Consider the following 18,761-nt stretch of genomic DNA (forward strand, 5'->3'; position numbering starts at 1 on the left):
TCGATTCTGGAATTTCAGTTCATATTTTGTTGCTGCGAATAGAACTTGATTTTTTTTTAGAGGGGAGACGCGCGTTTTTAATAAAAGGACGTCGTTTTTGTATCCGTATGCACCATGCATGGTGCATACGGATGCACAGCATAATTTGCCCATTTTCACTAGCACGCCTTTTGCCAACACCCAGCCAACCTGTTAACAATGATCTTTAATTTTTAATACTTATGATTCTTTACAAAGTAGTATTTATTCTATACTTTGTTAAACATTTTCAGTCCAAAGAATCTAAGCTTTCACCATCAAAAGTTGAACTTTGGAATAGTAACCACTAACCAGGATGTCATTACACCTACATGTTAGTTGGCCCGCTAACAATGGCCTATGAGAGTTATTTATGAATTAGGGACTATAATGCAATAGGGCAGTTACAAGCCAATTGCATAACTGGAGTCAAGCTAAAGTGAAAGCCATGATCAACACAATTCGGTTCACAATGCAACCCACAACGCCACAAAGCCTGTCTCAACTCTCAATTGCCCATCACACGAACCAAAACCATCTGGCACATGGCCTACAGGCTACAGCTGCCTAGCCGTTCCTTAAACTAGGTAATGTTAGCGTTTCCACTAGTCTTCCTTGTTCTAGATTAGAGTTAGATTTCAATGTCTAGCTAGCTTTATTTGCGTTCATTATCTTCCTTGTATTTTACGAGAAATGCCCCGCGTACCTGTATTTGTGTTTGGGTATATATATTATTTATATTTACCTAAAAAAATAGGAGTGTCAATCAGTTAATGTGGGCTAACAATTTATAATAATTACTTTTGAAATAATATAATAATTTTTTATATTTTATGATGGGTGAGTGTGTATATATTTATATGTGTTTTATTTTGAATAAATATATTTTAGTTATTATTTAAATACGGATTAATATACGTAGTAGACGACTATATGGTATCACATGATACCTGGTGCCAAAATGTACGTACGACGGTACGAGTAAATGTTAAAGGGTGGTGCGTCACAAGCCAAAACAGCTTAATAGGGGTAGTTGGTTTTGACCATTGACTTATCGCCTTCGATCGAGTTACTTTTCTGACCCGCTATCTCTATTGTTTTTCCAGAAGCTATTCAATGGCACTACCGTAATTTCATCTACCATTTCCATTTCGGTTCCCAACGTTACCATTTAAAAGCAGAGGCACGGACAAGAAGTATTTTCCCGGAGGAATTTTATCAGTTCCCGGAATCATCCTTCCCATTCTGTTCTTATTACAGGTAGTGTTCGCAACCGAAAATCACTCGCCATGTCAACTGCCATTCGCCTGCGTCGACTCGGCACTATCGCCGCCCTTTCCGCCGGAGCGTACGCTCTCCTCCGCGAGCCTCCATTCTCCTCCAATGACCACGCCGGTATGTCTGCCCTTGAGACTGTGCAGCGGAGAATCGCCGACCCCTTCGCCGTCCTGCCTAGCCGAGCAGATCAGGAGGCGGCTTTAATTGGCTCCACCGCCGCTAATCCTCTCGATATACTCGTTGTCGGTGGTGGCGCCACCGGCAGCGGCGTCGCCCTGGATGCTGCCACCCGTGGGCTCCGAGTTGGCCTTGTTGAGCGCGAGGATTTCGCTTCTGGCACCTCCTCCAGGTCTACTAAACTAATTCACGGAGGTTAGCATCTCGATATACATATACATGTACACCTAACACACACATTGATCATGTATACAAGTGCTGTCTATGTTGAACCAGGAAGGAAGAACACGGGGAGGTAGGAAACTGATTTTTAAATAATTTGATACAAGAGCCTGATGTAGTTTAGTTTTCTATATTATGATGTATGTATGTTAGGTGTCTGGGAATTTGGCATTTCTATCATATATAATATTTCGATTCTGTAATCTGCATCAGCTCTATTGGAACTTTGGCGCGGTTTCTCGCTTGATCTTTTGGATGTTACGTCTATCATATGAATTAAGCTATCGATTGGATTTCATAATGGTGATAAGCAACCGTAATCCTTCCTATTGGTTAAATTCTTGAAATTCCCGTGCTGTATTTCATGAGGACTGAGGCATCATTTGATGTTCCTTGTTGAAGCCTATTAGATTCAAAGAGAATGATTTGTGCTAAATCTGTTGTGTATACTTCTGCGTTTCAGAAGGAATTATATTGTGGCCTGATATATTTCACCTATCATCAATATAAGATCACACCCTTCCATTTCAAGTAGAAAGTTCATTGATGATCTTTTTAGAAATTAAAGACAGGAATCATTAAATATTTCATTTGCTTCTCGTGATTTGTTAATTGATGTGGAAAAATTATGACACATTAGTACTGGATTACTTTGTATCTTTTGAAGTCTACCTTTATTTACTTTGACTTCATTTTGCAATATTTTTGCATGTATGCATCTCAATCAGTTTGTTGTATGCTTTAATGTATTACTATTTTACTTGTCATACTCAAAGTGATCCATTTTAGATTTTCTTTCAGTAGAGTTTCTCTTAATCTTCTTATTCCCCCCTTTTGCTTTTATGTCCACTCAAGATTAGACATTTGGTCCAGGAGTCCGCTATTTGGAGAAAGCTGTTTTTAACTTGGACTATGGCCAGTTGAAGCTTGTTTTTCATGCCCTCGAGGAACGTAAACAGGTTATTGGCAATGCTCCACACCTCTGCAATGCTTTGCCTTGCATGACACCATGTTTTGATTGGTTTGAGGTGATATACTACTGGGCGGGCTTGAAAATGTATGATCTGGTCGCAGGACGACATTTGCTGCACTTGTCCAGATATTATTCTGCAAATGAGTCTATTGAATTATTTCCAACACTTGCAAGAAATGGTAAAGATAAAACGCTAAAGGGAACAGTGGTATATTATGATGGACAGATGAATGACTCAAGGCTGAATGTTTCAATAGCACTGTCTGCTGCATTAGCTGGAGCTGCTGTTCTTAACCATGCTGAAGTAGTATCACTTCTCAAAGATGAGAATAGTGGGCGGATAACTGGTGCCCGTATTCGGGACAACCAGTCAGGTACATTAATCTTTATATATTATCTTTTGTTCATAAGAAACAAAATTTTGAGTTTAAATCAGATAGAATTTCTTGCTTACAATGTTTCATAAACTATTTAACCTTAAAATTTGATGTGTAAGTGTATGTTTGAATAGGTTAGCCACAGATCAATTTCTATTGTGCATTGCACTTGGACTCACAGCTCTACAGATTCTGTCTAATGCCTTTTATTTGTCAAAACAAATTGGTAGTCAATCATCTATTTATCAGTATATTGTTGTGCAGTGACATCAGTTAATACTGAACAATAACCAATATCACATATTCACATTTAGTGATTTGTAACCCCAGTAGTTTGCTCTTTTAGATGTTGCTTTTATTAGCTTATGTTGTCTTCTGTTTGAGATCTTACTTTATGTTAAAGTGCACAGGAAAGGAATTTGACACATATGCAAAAGTAGTTGTGAATGCGGGTGGGCCATTCTGTGATTTTGTAAGAAAGCTGGCTGACACCAATGCAAAACCTATGATCTCTCCCAGTAGTGGTGTACATATTGTGCTTCCTGATTACTATTCTCCGGAGGGGATGGGTTTAATTGTCCCCAAAACAAAAGATGGGCGTGTTGTCTTTATGCTTCCTTGGTTGGGGAGAACAGTTGCTGGTACCACTGATTCAAATACAATTATTACAATGCTGCCAGAACCTCATGAAGATGAGATTGAATTCATATTAGATGCCATTTCTGATTATCTTAATGTTAAGGTGTGTTGAACTTTTGCTCCATCATCTTTTATATTACATTGTTTCCATTTTCCTCCACTACGAATTTTTCAGAAAAGCATAGTGCTTACAGTCCATGTATAAATTATACTCCGTAACATTTTCATTTATAATTATGTACTGTTATCAATGGCATCTACTATCCACTATACAGTAGTGCACTCTTCCTGACCATTTTGAATGCACACAAGATCTTGTTCTGGAAACCATAAAATACTGTCTCTTCTTTACTTAATATCTTTTGTTATGTTTATTGTTGCCCTTTTCCCATTTTCTTTCCTTTCTCTTTCTTTTTTGATAGCCCACTTTGTTTTATTCTATCTGAATACAGTTAATGTGATGGTTTAAGTGTTATTCATTTAGTTTTTGTCTAGCATTGTTTGTGAAGAACTTTATTCTGAAATTTAGGTGCGGCGAACAGATGTTCTCTCTGCCTGGAGCGGTATCCGCCCTCTAGCTGTGGATCCTAATGCTAAGGACACAGCTAACATATCCAGAGATCATGTTGTCACTGAAGATTTCCCTGGTTTAGTTACTATTACTGGTGGAAAGTGGACAACATATAGAAGGTATATGGAACAATGTAAATTCCTAAATTCACATAAGCTTTCTCGAAGTATCCCTATCACCTTGTACCTAGTGTATGCTCATATTTACAGGGTTTTACTTTTAATCCTTTGTTAAGCGTTTGTGAATAGTTTTTGCTTACTTGGTACAATTTCAGCATGGCAGAAGATGCAGTTGATGCTGCTATAAAGTCAGGAAAGTTGACCCCAAATAATCAATGTTTAACATACAACCTACAACTCATAGGTGCAGATGGATGGGAGCCTGCATCTTTTACAATCCTTGCTCAGCAATATGTACGCATGAAAAGGTCACATGGTGGGAAGGTTGTTCCAGGCGTGATGGACACAGCTAGTGCCAAACATTTATCTCATGCATATGGTTCTCTTGCTGAAAAAGTGGCTGCTATAGCTCAGGTTTTATTCATTTTGCTTTTCCTTTTTCTTTTCCCAAATTGGATTCTCCCACCTTTTTGAAACCTGTTCAGAACCTTTTCTCCGTGACTGTAAAATTCAAAAAGTTAAAAATTAATTAAAACCCTCCAAGGTACTGTTAAACATGAGAGTTGGAAAGAAAGTTGGACAACCTGCGGCTAATAATTGATAATTACAGGTGTAGAACTGTAGTGTATTGAGCGTATCTCATCTCACTGAACAGCATGAGACTTATTCTTCTATTGATTGGAGAGATGATGCTAGGCATGGGAATCCATCTGTTGACCCAGTGATAGATGTCAAATACTATAACCACTTTTTAGTCATTTCAATCCCTAGTCCTGCCCATCAATTACATGAGAATTCAAGGCTGCATTTTATTTCCTCCAACACCAGCACAACAAAACATGCATACACACCGTGGCAAAACTTGGATTTTCCCTCTTACTATTTTTAGTGTGGCATACCATGAAACTTTTATCTTTCTTCTCAGAATGATACCTATGGAGTCTTTTATTGAATTCTTTCTCTTTGAACTCTCATTCTTGTCTAGATTTAGCCATGCAGATGGCGGATGGTTTTCCTTGTGATAAGTCTATTTTCTATGCTAGTTCCATGATTTTTTTATTTTTATTATTTTTTTTTTCAATACTGCAGAATGAAAATTTGGGTAAGAGACTTGCCCATGGGTACCCTTTCCTAGAAGCTGAGGTTGCATATTGTGCTCGCCATGAATACTGTGAATCTGCAGTGGATTTCATTGCTAGAAGGTGTCGTCTTGCTTTCCTTGACACTGATGCTGCAATACATGCTTTGCCACGTGTTATAGAGATTTTGGCAGCTGAACACAAATGGAACAAGTCCAAACAGAATCAAGAATTCCAAAAGGGAAGGGAGTTTTTGGAGACTTTCAAGTCATCAAAAAATGCACAGTTCCATGATGGGAAGCACACATAACATGTATGTTTCTGTGATTTGAGTGTTATAATGAGCTATTAAGAGCATTATCCATCTCAAACATTACCTTATCTAATCATCATTATATCATCTTTCAGGATATTGGAAAAATATTTGGCAGGGTTTGTATCGCCATACAAAGAAAAGTTATGGATCCTGCCCCTCCTTTTCCAAGCATATATATAATATGATTACTGAAATTATACAGCCACAGCCTCATAGTTATGCTTTTGTCATGCAATGTGAACTTTTGGGATAAGTTAAAGTTGATTTTTGTTTTAACTAATTACAGTTAGGGAATTGCCAGAATAATGTAACTCAATCATATAAACTTGCAGCTCTTTTTCTGTATTCTGTACCAAAAAGGACCAATATTTTGCTTCCTGGTAAATAAATTGTTTTTGGGCTGCACTGCACTTCTTCTTAACAGTTCTGGGCTGAACATACCATATTTTCTTTTTCCCCTTTTCATAAAATATTTTTATGCATCTGTTCCACACGAATGCTTTTTGCATGTGCCTATGGAATTGACTTTTTTAACATTAGTTCTGACTTCATAGAATTTACCCACTTCTCCTCTGAATGCCCTACCGTGTTGTGGCCGACAAAATCAACCTTTGCACTACGCCCACGGTCTCGGTAACCGTTTTCTTGATTTTCAGCGTCAGGATCTGCAAAGACCTGGCTGGCCTGTCCCTTTTCCTACCGTAGTAAAAGAGTTACAGAATACATTGATTAATTTTAGTTTACTTCATTCACCAACATTTCGTAATTTACTTCATTAAGACGTTCGGATTAGCATGCAGTCCTTCAATAATATATTAGAGATAAGGTATGCAGGTGGCATTCTTTTATCCGAGGACGTGGTCAAAGAGGGGAAGTCCAACCCGGCATGCATCCCCTTGAGCCGGCGGGGTGGGGGCGGTGATAGAGACAGAGACGTGTTTGGACAATCTGTCTTGCACTATTGCCGGCAAGCCACGTTAAAGCTCACATGCTGGCAACTACGTACAGTATAATTTAAGCTGTACGAATCTAGTCAATGACAAAAATCCCTTCTAATAATTAGTGTTGGGAGCCGTAGCATTTTTAATTTGTTTCATCCCAAACATCGTTAATTGTTTTTGCATATATACATGTGAATACCACAACTTGGTCGTACCGTGAATTACCATCAACACTATGAATCAATGCAATTATGCAAATTAACACTTGATTACTTGAATGGCCGGGTTGATAATGTTAATTATATGATACCGTTATGTTCAAGTCTAAGTGTATAATTATGAATAAAAGATTTAAAATTTTTATATATGTAATCCTTAGTAAATAAGGTTCTACTGAAATTTAGTGGTCGGAATGTTTTAACATGTCAGGAAATACTAAAGATATATTTTAGGTGGAATCTCTTCTTTTATGGAGCAAGATAGTTTACCGTATTAAGTCAAAGAGCACATGTCGAAATTCTCGCTAACGAGGTTTGGCGCTGATTTCTAGGTTCGTTAGATCGGTCACATTACGTGTTTGTACAAAAATTGATCCTCGACTTTCAATTTCAACCAATTAAGTCCTTAACTTTGCAATTTTAACACAATTTGGTCCACTGTTTATTTGACCGTTTGTTGACTGTGATTTTTGAGGATATATATGTAATTTCATGGTCCAACGTCGGGTTTTTAAGGTTCCGGTTGCATTTTCAGACCGCACTGTTGCATTTGAATCCACTGCCGAAAGCAATCTACCATCCGGTTGTCTTTCTTCATTCTCCCTTTGGATTCAATGTAGTTGAGTTCGTATAAGAGTGAAGAAGACAACGTGTTTCCGAACCGATGCAATGTCATCCTGGAGGCCTCCACGTGCTCTGACGAGAGCTGAAGGTTCTTCTGGAGATCGTCGATCACGGTCAACATATAGTCAAATAGATGGAGGACCAAATCGTGTCAAAATTGCAAAGTTAAGGACTTAATTGGTTGAAATTGAAAGTTGAAGACTAATTTGTGAATTTAGCTATAGTCGATAGACCATTTTAGATATTTACTCTTAATAATATGGTATTTTATCGACTAAAATTATAATATGATATTTACTGAGTACATACCTTGAGATAATAACTGTGAGTTTCTCTCAATAATTATCATATACGCATGTCACATCAAATGTAAATCAATGCAATGTTGTCATCCTACTTTCTTGATAATCAATTGTCACCTTTTTACCTTTTCCGGTATGATTGATCTCTAAAGAGGCTATCAAGTTCACATTTTTGTTGGGTGCGCGCCCGAATGGAAGAAAGAAACCCCACCAAAAAGCTACATCTCTTTCTGTTCACTTTGGTACCTTAGATCTTAATTCTTCAATTATTCAAATCAAATTACAAAAACATCTACAAGAGACAATCAATCTACTATTCCTCATTTATGTCCCTACAACATCTATAAATTGTTAGTTGAATATTAAAGGGGAAATCATCCATCAAATATTTTCCAAGTTTCAATGTAGTTTATAGTTTTCAATTTAATTTCAACCAATTTGATTCTCGAATTGTTTAAAATTTTATCAATTAAACCCTTTCAGGGATCAAATTAATTGAAATTTTAAATATGTAGAAATCACCGTTTTGGTCCCTAAAACGGTTTAGTTGATGAAAATTTAAACAATTCGATTATCAAGTTAGTTGAAATTGAAAACTAGGGACTACATTGACAATTGAAAAATAATTGTGGGATCAAAATGATGATTACTTCAATATTAAAGATCAAATTAATTTACCTAATTATCATATTAAATCAAATATATTTTAGTATCATTTTTTATATGTACCAAAATGGCATATTTATCGATTTTTGTTAATATCATCTTGCTCGAGTTCATAGCACATGATGTGTTTTAAAAATTTGCGAATTATATATATATGAGTAAGGTTACTCGGGGTGATTGTGAATTTTTCTTTATGGGCATATTTGTTACGGAGTAATATAAAGGGGCACATATTTATTACCTTTTTAATTTCTTATTTATGGTTGTGGATTCTAATATATTTATATATATCTCCTATTCCTATATGAGATCAAAGGTTGAAGAATAAATATTCAAGATTTGGTTGGATAATATTATTTCATTCAAGATATCATAATTAAAATGATTTTATCTCAATAATTCATATTAATTCAAAAATAGTTTTAAAATGACATACTTGTAAGTTGTAACTAGTTAAATGATACTGTAATTTATTTTAGAATCGTGTTAAAGTATTATCTATTTTTCATCGTATATTCTTTAAAATCGCGTGAAAATAATAGTAGTGAGAATACTTTACATTAATGAAGCTCAGTAATGAGTGAGAATCGCGGAAGAGATGTCAAAAGTAAAGCGGGAATTCATTTATGGAAACTTTTTCCTTTCAATCAACGAACCGTACGTGCCGGCCTCACCTCTCTCTCTCTTTCCTGTTTCTCTCCAGTGTAAAAAGAACATCTCATTTTATGTTGAAAAAATCTTTCTCCGTTCCCGAGTACGAAAATGGCGTTGTCGACTTCTAATGGGCGACCATCATCGTCACACGGCGGGAGGTCCGAAAGGCTTACTCCTCTTCTTCCTCCTCCCCCTGCCGCCGCTTCCTCTTTCAGAGCTGGTAATGGCGTTGCAGGACAGCAGCACCAGTCTTATTCTCGTTCCAAAGCTCCTACTACTACTACTAGTACTTCGAGTTCTAGACGCTCTGTCACTCCTACTTCTCGAACTCGCTCTCCCGCATTCTCCCCCTCGCTGGACAATGATTCAGGTCGCTCTCTGTCTCCTCAGAATTTACTGATCTGGGAGTTTAATTTAACTTGCACTGTATTTCACGGCCGTTTATATCTCCATTATGAAATTTATCGGAGTTGTTAAAATTTGCATTTATGTTTCCATTAGAGCAGAAGGTTTTAGAATTACTATTCCTAAAAATGTCTAACTCTAGAAAAGGACATATCAGCATTGGACTGTGGAGGATTCGCATGCTGTTTCGTAAAATGTAGCTTAAATCAGTGATTTGAGCCTAGAGTTAAATTGTGCTACACTATCATAAGCATTCCATAAAATGTTTTTACAGAAGTGTTGCTTTTGCATTACTAATGCTGTAGGCATTTGAGTGAAAATAGTAGTTAGAATCGTATATAATCATCCTAGGCTCGTAGTACCAGTAAGCGCACTGAGGTATAGATTTTTGATAAAGTAGTTCTCACATATTTCATTTCCTATTCATAGATTAACACTATGTAAGATCTTTTGGAAATTTCCTTTCCTAGTCATAGATCAACACTGTGCAAGCTCTTCTGGAAATTGGTTACAGTTAGTTATGGAGTATTTCTATTACAGAACCTGGAAGAGTCAGAGTTGCTGTCAGACTTCGACCTAGAAATGCTGAGGATGTTCTTACAGATTCTGATTATGCTGATTGTGTTGAAATGCAGCCTGAGGTGATTGATACGTGTTCTGATGGTTTAAACTCCCCCACTCTCTCACCCCCCCTTTTCTGTTGTGGGGACATGGATGTGTTTCTTTGTATCTTATGACATATGTTTTCTTTTGCACATATATTTATAAAATGTATTTTCCACCTCGTAGCTCAAGAAGTTAAAGATGAAGAAAAACAACTGGAGTTCTGAGTCTTACAGGTTTGATGAAGTCTTCGCAGAAAGTGCATCCCAAAAGCGTGTTTATGATGCAGTAGCAAAGCCAGTAGTTGAGGTAAAAAGATTTAGAGCCCAATAAAGTACCAAGATTTTTCATTCAGACTCTTCATAAGCCTTTGTGTATGTGTTTCATGAACTGTTCTATGGTGTGCTGTGGGAACCAATGGGCATGCCTAATGAACTGTTATAGAGCACTAAAGCACTTTGACATTTGTGAAGCAATATGTTGGTCAACTTCCAAAGGTTGGTTTAACATTGCTAGGATAGTTGCTATCAAGTTGAGACTGCTTACTGGTGCATTCCCATCCAATGTTACCCTTGAAGACAACACTACTGATAAAAGTCAAGACTTATAATAGTTTGTGGACGAAGCTAAAGTTAATACCATTAGAAGTTACCTGTCTTCTTGTTTTCAGTAAGAAGTTTTATTTGATTTCAGAAACAAGTTAATTAACCTATTAAACTATACTGGTCCTAGATGTACCATGGACACCATCAATGAATCTGTTTGCAAACTTCAATTATGGAAAGATCATTGGTTTTCAAGAAATGGTGACCCACTGAGGCACTGACCCTTTTGTGTCCGCTTTTTATGGTTAGTGGACTGTCTGGGTCCAAATGAATTGTTGGACACTGAAATTGAAATACCACTTTAGGCTAGGGAGTAAAATGGAGTTCTGCAAATGAACAATGTGAATTATTGATGTTAGTCACCGTCTCTCTTTTGCTTATACTATTTGATTGAATGCATACTTCTTTCTTGAATAATATTTCTTTCTAATAATTATTAATGGTTGATTCACAATATTTTTTTATTGCACATATTAATACCTAATACATTTGGTGCAAGCAAACAATTTCTCAAGGGCTTATAAATTAGAACTTTGGGTCTAGTGCTGTTCATTGTACTTTCAGGAGTATACATTTCTTTTAGTACCTAGATGGCAGATCATACTCATAGCCCGTAAGCAGAATGCTGCTGCTGATCACTTAGCAAGATTGGCAGCATTGACTGCTTTGGGTCTGCGCCTTCTGAGTCAACCACCCAATGATCTACTGGAGATTATAGAAGATGATGCAGTCAGCATTCCTGTTTGGCGATTGCTCCCTAGCTTGTATATAGTTTTATTGGGTGTCCCCCTTCCTATAGATCAAAAAACCTGCACTGAATATATAATGTTGGTTGTGCTAGCATAAATATTTAGAAAGTAAAAGCAATTTGATATGCTTTTGCAGAGTGTGTTGGATGGGTATAATGGGACAGTAATGGCTTACGGTCAAACAGGTACTGGCAAGACTTATACGCTTGGCCAACTGGGTAAAGATGATGTGACTAAGCGTGGCATCATGGCTAGAGCATTGGAAGACATAATTGTCAATACATCTCCTGAGACTGACAGTGTGGAAATTTCCTATCTTCAGGTAATTGAACTAGACTAATCAGTATTTTTCACAAGCAATCAACTTGTAACAATGAAATTTATGGTGAATGAGATTATTTTTTGTTGTACTGTATCAATTTTTTGTTAACTGAAAATCTCATTGTTCAATCAGTTGTACATGGAATCCATACAAGATTTGCTTGCTCCTGAAAAGATAAACATCCCAGTTGTTGAGGATGCAAAGACTGGAGAAGTATTGGTTCCTGGTGCCACTTCGGTTAAAATTCAGGATCTTCACCATTTCTTGCAGCTATTGCAAACTGGAGAAGCTAATCGTTATGCAGCAAATACAAAGTTAAATACAGAGTCATCACGTAGTCATGCAATTCTTATGGTATGCATTTCCTCATACCCTCAGCCAAGTCTCCTTCAGGGTTCTCCAATCCTGGATTTCCACAGAAAGTTTCAACTCATGGCTTCTTAGTAAACAAGCCAGGAAACTTTTCATTTTTCTCTCTTTTATTTTATTTTAATTTTTTATTATTATTGAAATTTCATTGCCTATTAAGTATGAGGCATGCCACATACAATTATTATACAATATGAATCATGGCAAATGAATAAGTAAGGAGGGCACTAGTAGTTCTTCATGAAAGAACAACTGAGGTGAAAATTTTGAATCTGCATTCATTTAGCTCTTTATATACAGGTTTCTGTTCGGAGATCAGTTAAAAACAGAGAAGAAAGTGACTTCTCTTTCAAAGAGAAATACAGCAAAACTGATAGGCATGGCAATGATATACCTATAGTTCGGAAAAGCAAGCTGCTGATAGTTGATCTTGCAGGGTCTGAGCGATTAGACAAATCTGGTTCACTCCCTCTTCATGATGATCTAAATTTCTATCTTAGCCTTCTACCCAATGTCTATATTAAATTTATTTTCTTTCTTACTGATACTTTTTATATCAGTCTTCATTATTAATGTGTTTCTGAATGGCAGCCTACCACTATGTCTAGCTGATTGTTGGTCCAAAAGTATGAACTAATTGTCATTTTTTCATGTCGCAGGAAGTGAAGGTCACATGGTGGACGAGGCTAAATTTATTAACCTGTCACTTACTTCTTTGGGAAAATGTATAAATGCAGTGGCTGAAAATAGTCCGCATATACCTACAAGAGATTCTAAGTTAACAAGACTGCTACGTGATTCATTTGGAGGTAGGTCCTATTTCTTTATCTTGTTATGAGTTCAATGTGAAGTAAGATTTCTGCATCTGTAGTGTTTGTTTCTCCATAATTACACTATGTTTCTCCTCATTTGGAGGTAGGCACTATGATCTTTTGGATGGAAATTGATACAAATTAATGCAACAGGTTCTGCAAGAACATCACTTATTATAACAGTTGGGCCGTCTTCTCGACATTATGCAGAAACCTTGAGCACAATAATGTTTGGACAGCGGGTAAGTTTGTTATTCCTTCATAAATTGTCTTTTACTTCTGTAAGCCAATCTAACACTTCCTTGCCTTAAAGTGCATTTGTGCTGATCTAAGTTGTCATTTACTTGCATAACTCGTTTTTTGTTTGGTACTGATGTCACTTGTTTTCTACTTGAGTCTTTCAAAACATAACAACTTTTCCCTAAGTTGTGCAGGCCATGAAAATAGTGAATACAGTGAAAGTAAAAGAGGAATTTGATTATGAAAGCTTGTGCCGGAAATTAGAGACTCAAGTTGATCACCTCATTGCACAGATTGATATGCAACAGAAGTTGAGATCAAATGACCAAATTGAAATAAAAAGAAAGCTTAGAGACTCTCAAACATTGTTTGCTGAAGCAGAAAAGAATTTAGTTGCCAGGTCTGAGGTAGTTATTTAACCTTTCATTCTCATTTCGTTTGAATATGCTTGAATGTGGAAAGAGATTTGTGTACAGGCCATTGTTATCACAGCTTTATTTAATACATAACAGCTGCTGATGAACTGATATGCTTCATATGCGAGTGCAGTTTCTGGAGAAAGAGAATAACCATTTACGATCAGAAGTTGAAGATCTAAAAAAGGAACTGAGCAGTCAGAAAGACCTAAACAGTTTAATACACAATGAGATTGCACACCTAGAATCAAATGTAAAGAAAAGCAAGGTATGCGGCCAGAGTAACTTCTTAATCTCAAACATTTTCATTACCCCCTTCCTCTCATTTTGCTAATGTTCTGCTGATTTCTCATGCTTCATAATTTTGTTCTATTTAAATGCAGTTCCTGGAGAAGGAGAATACTCGTTTGGAGTCAGAGCTAAAAAATGTACTGAAAGATTTGAATGAACATAAAGATCACAATGATGTGATGCGTGATAAAGTTGCACATTTAGAAATAAATTTAAAACATAACAAGGTATCTGTGAAATTATACTTCTATTCTTCAAATAGGTGCCTGTGTATATATATGCATATGGAGTTTTATTCTTCGACTGAGGCAAAGATCCATTTACTGCTTTTATTAGGCTAGATTGAGGCCAGTATCATGAACGTGCTTGTCTAGTGATTTAATGATATTTGAAATCCCATATGCCTTCAGTAGTATTGTCCTCAGAGTTCATTAACTCCTTCCTAGGGCCATGCCTTCCAGAACCACCTCCACTCAACTCAAACCTTGCCCCATCTAGCGGGTTTGATTGAGTGAATGCCAACCAGAAGAAACATAATAATATTGCTTGCTTGAATACTGGAAGATCTATCCTTGTTTCTTTTCTTTTATCCCTGCCCCAACTTGCCTCAGCCTAGGCTTGTACTCCTCCAGTTGATGAAGGAACTAATTACTTGTTTCAATGTTAGTAGCAACACCAGCTAGAAAGTTCAACATATCAGAAAGTACTTGCTGACACTACCCAAATGTACGAGAAGAAAATTGCCGATTTGATGAAGCAATTAGAAGATGAGCAAGCTCACTTTAGGAGAGTGGATAAACAGCAACAACTGATGAAGGAGCAATTAGATGATCTTCAGAACTCATTGCAGGTTGATCAAATATTCTATATACTGGAAAGTCTGGCATTCATTCTCATTTAGTACACATCTTGTCTTGATTATCCAGTCTTGATTTATTGATCTTGTATGGATTGAGATATTTCCGAACAGTTTTTAATTTTGGTTGAAATGTTGATGTGGTCTAACATTAAAACATTAACCTAAACTCTTAAGTTTACCCCCAATGGCCCGATGTTCCCATATTGAGACAAATATCCAGACAGCATGGATGCCCAAGTCTGAGTAACATAGATTTTAAATATTGGTTTTTGGTTCATTTTATCATCTTAAATTTTCATGCTGATAAAGTTATGGAGAAAAATATGATTGCTTTGTCCCCCAGCAAATGGGGAAAATCTGACTATTGTTTCTTCATTTCAAACATCAGATGGAAAATACCAAATATCAGAAGGCCATTTCAGACACTACCAAGACTTATGAGGAAAAGATAGCAGGGTTAGTCCAACAGCTAGAGGATGAGGGTATTCGTTTTAAAGATGTTGAGGGACAACTAACTATAGCAAAAAGGCTTCTTGATGATCATAAAAATTCATTCCAGGTAAAGTATGCACAATCTTCACCATGCATTCATTTAAATGATTGAGACTAGCAAATTTTATTGTACTATAAATATATCAGATCTACAACTGATCCTGTTTTCTCCTCTTAATGTCTTTCTCTCCAATTCTAGATTCAATCAGAGAAAGAGGTCGAAAGACTTAGACTGGCGTTACAAGAATTGCATCAGCTGCATGAGACAACTGCCATTGAACTGCAGACACTGAAAACAAAATATCAGGATCTGCAATTCGAGAAGGTGTTTTGTACTTTTCCTTGCTGTTACCAGAGTCCAATCAGAAACACCAATCCCCCATCTCTCCTCACACCTCCCCACCCACACACACACACGCACACAATATGAAATAAAAGGAAACAAAAAGAACACCAAGAAATGAATAATAACCCACCAAACTGTTGAATGAAGGATGCCTCTGGCTGACAAGGTACTGACTTCACCTGTGGCCTTCTGAATATTGATTGTCAGGAATCAGTAAATAGTGAACTTCATTCTCTGAGGCGAACACTTCAAGTCAAGGAAAAGCCTAAGAGTGCTGAAGATGAGCTGCTTAGTTTAAAGAAGGCTGTACCTGAAAGTGAAGATGCATTTGATGTGAGTGGTGGCCATAAACTATATTTACTTGATAAATTATCTTGATATGAACATTTACACTCACTTTTTTGTAGGAAAAGAAATCATATACAAAGCAATGTGCTGCAAAAGGCTCTTTTAATATGCATAGATCTTGTCAATCAAGAGAAACAACGTTGGCCCACAGGAACACTGTGGCAAAGATAATTGAAGAAGGTAAGATTCTTCAAATATTTGTGTGTATGAATGTATTTATTTTGTAGAACACTACATCAATTACCCCAAATTTAGATATAATGAAATTTCATTTCCAGGAAACCTAAAACCTAGTCTCTCACCTAATTTGTAGACCTAAACTTATTTATAGATAATTAACAATCATCTTTCAATATTTCTCCATGACAATTTACTAGAATATATGCCTTTTTTGTTCAGTTGGCCTCCAGAAGCTAGTATCACTATTAACAGCTGGGGATTTGGAAGTCCAAATTCATGCTGTCAAAGTGATAGCTAACCTTGCTGCAGAAGGTACACAAATGCTGTGAGTCAATTGTATAGTCTTATGGGAGGAAGAATAGATTAATACTGAGTTGACAGTTGCATGTGAACAATGTCAAATGTTTGGATCTTTTGCTAATTGGCTATCTTTGAAGCAGAAAATATACATGGGAAAGATAATTCCCAGATATGCATGGCAAAAGCTTTAAATTGAGGATTTTAATACTGGCTGCTTTGTACCTTTGGTTGTCTTACATTTGTCTTGCGTATCATGTCTCCACTATCCATTGCACAGTGAAGAGTGAAATTTATTTCGTATTCTGGGAGGACTAACGGATGTTGTATTTTCAGTTCTTATGCAATTTCAGTTCTAATATGTAAAACTCTCATTTCAGACAACAATCGGGAAAAAATTGTGCAGGAAGGGGGCCTAGATGCATTGCTTATGCTGCTGCAATCATCAGAAAATGCAATCATACTCCGAGTAGCTTCTGGCGCAATTGCCAATTTGGCAATGAATGGTAACTCATGGTTTTCACTTTAAAAAAAATTCTTGTGTATACTTCCTATATCTCCATTTCAACCTCATGAAATCAGGTGATGAGTTAGGTAAAAAATGAAAAATTATCATTATAATTTAAAAATTAATTTACATTCTTAAATTCAATGGTTCAAATCTCTTTAACTATCAGGTGATATAACAATACTCAAAAAGGAAATAAATACTGTAGGGAGGAAAAGCCTTCTGAAACTGGGCTTGTTTGAGATGTCTGAGTGGTGTGGTTTTCATATTTGAATATTTCAATATTCTTCACTAGCTCGAATTGGGGGCCTTCTACAAATATGGATATTTTGGATGCATGATGTAGGAGTATGGTGAATTACATTAAATTACATCCTCTCGAAGATCTGATTTTTTTTCCTTCCTTTTTCAGAGATGAACCAAGATTTAATAGTAAGTAAAGGAGGTGTTAAACTTCTGGCAAATACAGCTTCTAGAACGGATGATCCCCAAACCTTAAGGATGGTTGCTGGAGCAATTTCAAATTTGTGTGGAAATGGTACTATCAAGGATCATATTATCTGACATTTGTCTGCACTCTAATTTAATCTCCCTCCAATTTTGCTTATTATTATGCTGCTGAGTTCATGCCATGTAAAACTGTTAATGCAAAAGCGTGGAGTCATTGCTTAGCACGCTTTATGTTTAATCGAATTGAAACATATACATACTAAAATATGAAGCCATGCAGTATGGATGTTCTCAATCATTTGCATGAAACACCTATACTTAAAATGGGAGACTTTTCATGACAGAAAAGCTACATGTTATGCTGAGAGAGGAGGGGGCTATCAGAACCCTTCTGGAAATGGCTAGATCTGGGAACATCGATACTGTTGCTCAGGTTTCCAGAGGATTGGCCAACTTTGCAAAGTGTGAATCTCGAGGAACTATCCAAGGTACGGTCTTAATGCTCTTGGTTTATGAATGTGTATATATGGTCTACTGTATTTGATCTCTTATCTTTTAATGCTTAATTTTTTCCAGGGCATAGAAGAGGGTGTTCGCTTCTTCTGGAAGATGGTGTTCTGGCATGGTTGATCACCAACTCCAATAATGCCTCTGCAACAACTCGGCGCCAGATTGAACTAGCCCTTTGCCATTTAGCGCAAAATGGTAAAAGCTTTGCTCAGAAATTGTTACACGTGATTCTTGCTTGATGATTTCAGTTAATTCATTTTAGTTTATTGAATACTGCATGGAGATCAAATGGTAAATCTAGAAAACAGATTATAGTAAAAATATTGCTTATTGGGAAACCATAAACTGTCTAGTACATGTCCCTAAACATAGTATGACTTGGGGTGTTACAGATGACAATGCCAAAGACTTTATATCAAGTGGGGCGTTACAAGAACTTGTACGGATATCAAATGAATCTGTTAGAGAGGATATTCGTAATCTGGCGAAGAAGACATTGAAGTTGAACCCAACATTCCAATCTCAGATACATGTCAAATGAACAAAGTAGTGAAGTACCCGCAAGGAAGGAACACTGATTATTGAGTCCGTGTTAAGCTAAAGCTATTACAGTGTACAAACTAGGTCTCCTTTTTTACTAGACATTAAACAGAATCAGGTTGAAACTTGCAAAAATTGTAAATGAAATCTGAGAGATGAACCATCTGATTTAATTTGCAAATATTGTTATACCCAATATAGTCCCAAGTCTTGCAACTGCATCTGATTTAATTTGCCGCCATTTC

General features: G+C 36.6%; 2 protein-coding genes across 5 annotated transcripts; both read left to right on the top strand.

The window, feature by feature from the left end:
- The first annotated feature begins 1,095 nt into the window (after positions 1-1,095).
- On the top strand, positions 1,096-6,260 carry LOC109188324 (glycerol-3-phosphate dehydrogenase SDP6, mitochondrial). 2 transcript variants are annotated; one of them, XM_019338951.1, is made up of 7 exons: positions 1,096-1,668; positions 2,569-3,042; positions 3,456-3,787; positions 4,214-4,374; positions 4,530-4,788; positions 5,464-5,766; positions 5,862-6,260. In XM_019338951.1, the coding sequence occupies exons 1-6, from the start codon at positions 1,308-1,310 to the stop codon at positions 5,761-5,763; spliced, it is 1,887 nt and encodes a 628-aa protein (XP_019194496.1). In that variant the 5' UTR covers positions 1,096-1,307; the 3' UTR covers positions 5,764-5,766; positions 5,862-6,260. The 2 variants fall into 2 exon arrangements, with proteins under 2 accessions (XP_019194496.1, XP_019194497.1); XM_019338952.1 differs by having other exon boundaries at positions 1,308-1,668; positions 5,464-5,769; positions 5,865-6,260.
- Positions 6,261-9,143: 2,883 nt separating this feature from the next.
- LOC109188022 (kinesin-like protein KIN-UC) lies at positions 9,144-18,737 on the top strand. Of its 3 annotated transcripts, XM_019338488.1 has the most exons (22): positions 9,148-9,544; positions 10,120-10,220; positions 10,369-10,491; positions 11,673-11,858; positions 11,991-12,212; positions 12,528-12,687; positions 12,887-13,036; positions 13,193-13,281; positions 13,474-13,686; positions 13,829-13,963; positions 14,079-14,213; positions 14,657-14,836; positions 15,234-15,404; positions 15,537-15,662; positions 15,891-16,016; positions 16,091-16,211; positions 16,431-16,523; positions 16,889-17,014; positions 17,429-17,554; positions 17,811-17,954; positions 18,043-18,171; positions 18,369-18,737. In XM_019338488.1, exons 1-22 carry the CDS (start codon positions 9,283-9,285, stop codon positions 18,515-18,517), a joined length of 3,267 nt encoding a protein of 1,088 aa, XP_019194033.1. In that variant the 5' UTR covers positions 9,148-9,282; the 3' UTR covers positions 18,518-18,737. The 3 variants fall into 3 exon arrangements, with proteins under 3 accessions (XP_019194034.1, XP_019194033.1, XP_019194035.1); XM_019338490.1 differs by lacking the exons at positions 9,148-9,544; positions 10,120-10,220 and having other exon boundaries at positions 10,406-10,491; positions 11,722-11,858; XM_019338489.1 differs by lacking the exons at positions 17,811-17,954; positions 18,043-18,171; positions 18,369-18,737 and having other exon boundaries at positions 9,144-9,544; positions 16,431-16,536; positions 17,429-17,534.
- Positions 18,738-18,761: the final 24 nt, after the last annotated feature.

The sequence above is a fragment of the Ipomoea nil genome, unplaced genomic scaffold, assembly GCF_001879475.1.
Source record: "Ipomoea nil cultivar Tokyo-kokei standard unplaced genomic scaffold, Asagao_1.1 scaffold1421, whole genome shotgun sequence".
Lineage (NCBI taxonomy): Eukaryota > Viridiplantae > Streptophyta > Magnoliopsida > Solanales > Convolvulaceae > Ipomoea > Ipomoea nil.

Bases quoted from the DNA above. Each gene is read 5' to 3' on its own strand.
- LOC109188022 (XM_019338488.1), top strand. From the start codon at position 9,283: ATGGCGTTGTCGACTTCTAATGGGCGACCATCATCGTCACACGGCGGG. The intron at 11,859-11,990 runs GTAATTGAACTA...TTGTTCAATCAG, and splicing joins TGGAAATTTCCTATCTTCAG to TTGTACATGGAATCCATACA. The intron at 12,688-12,886 runs GTTCACTCCCTC...TTCATGTCGCAG, and splicing joins TGAGCGATTAGACAAATCTG to GAAGTGAAGGTCACATGGTG.
- LOC109188324 (XM_019338951.1), top strand. From the start codon at position 1,308: ATGTCAACTGCCATTCGCCTGCGTCGACTCGGCACTATCGCCGCCCTT. The intron at 3,043-3,455 runs GTACATTAATCT...TAAAGTGCACAG, and splicing joins TATTCGGGACAACCAGTCAG to GAAAGGAATTTGACACATAT. The intron at 4,375-4,529 runs GTATATGGAACA...GTACAATTTCAG, and splicing joins AAGTGGACAACATATAGAAG to CATGGCAGAAGATGCAGTTG.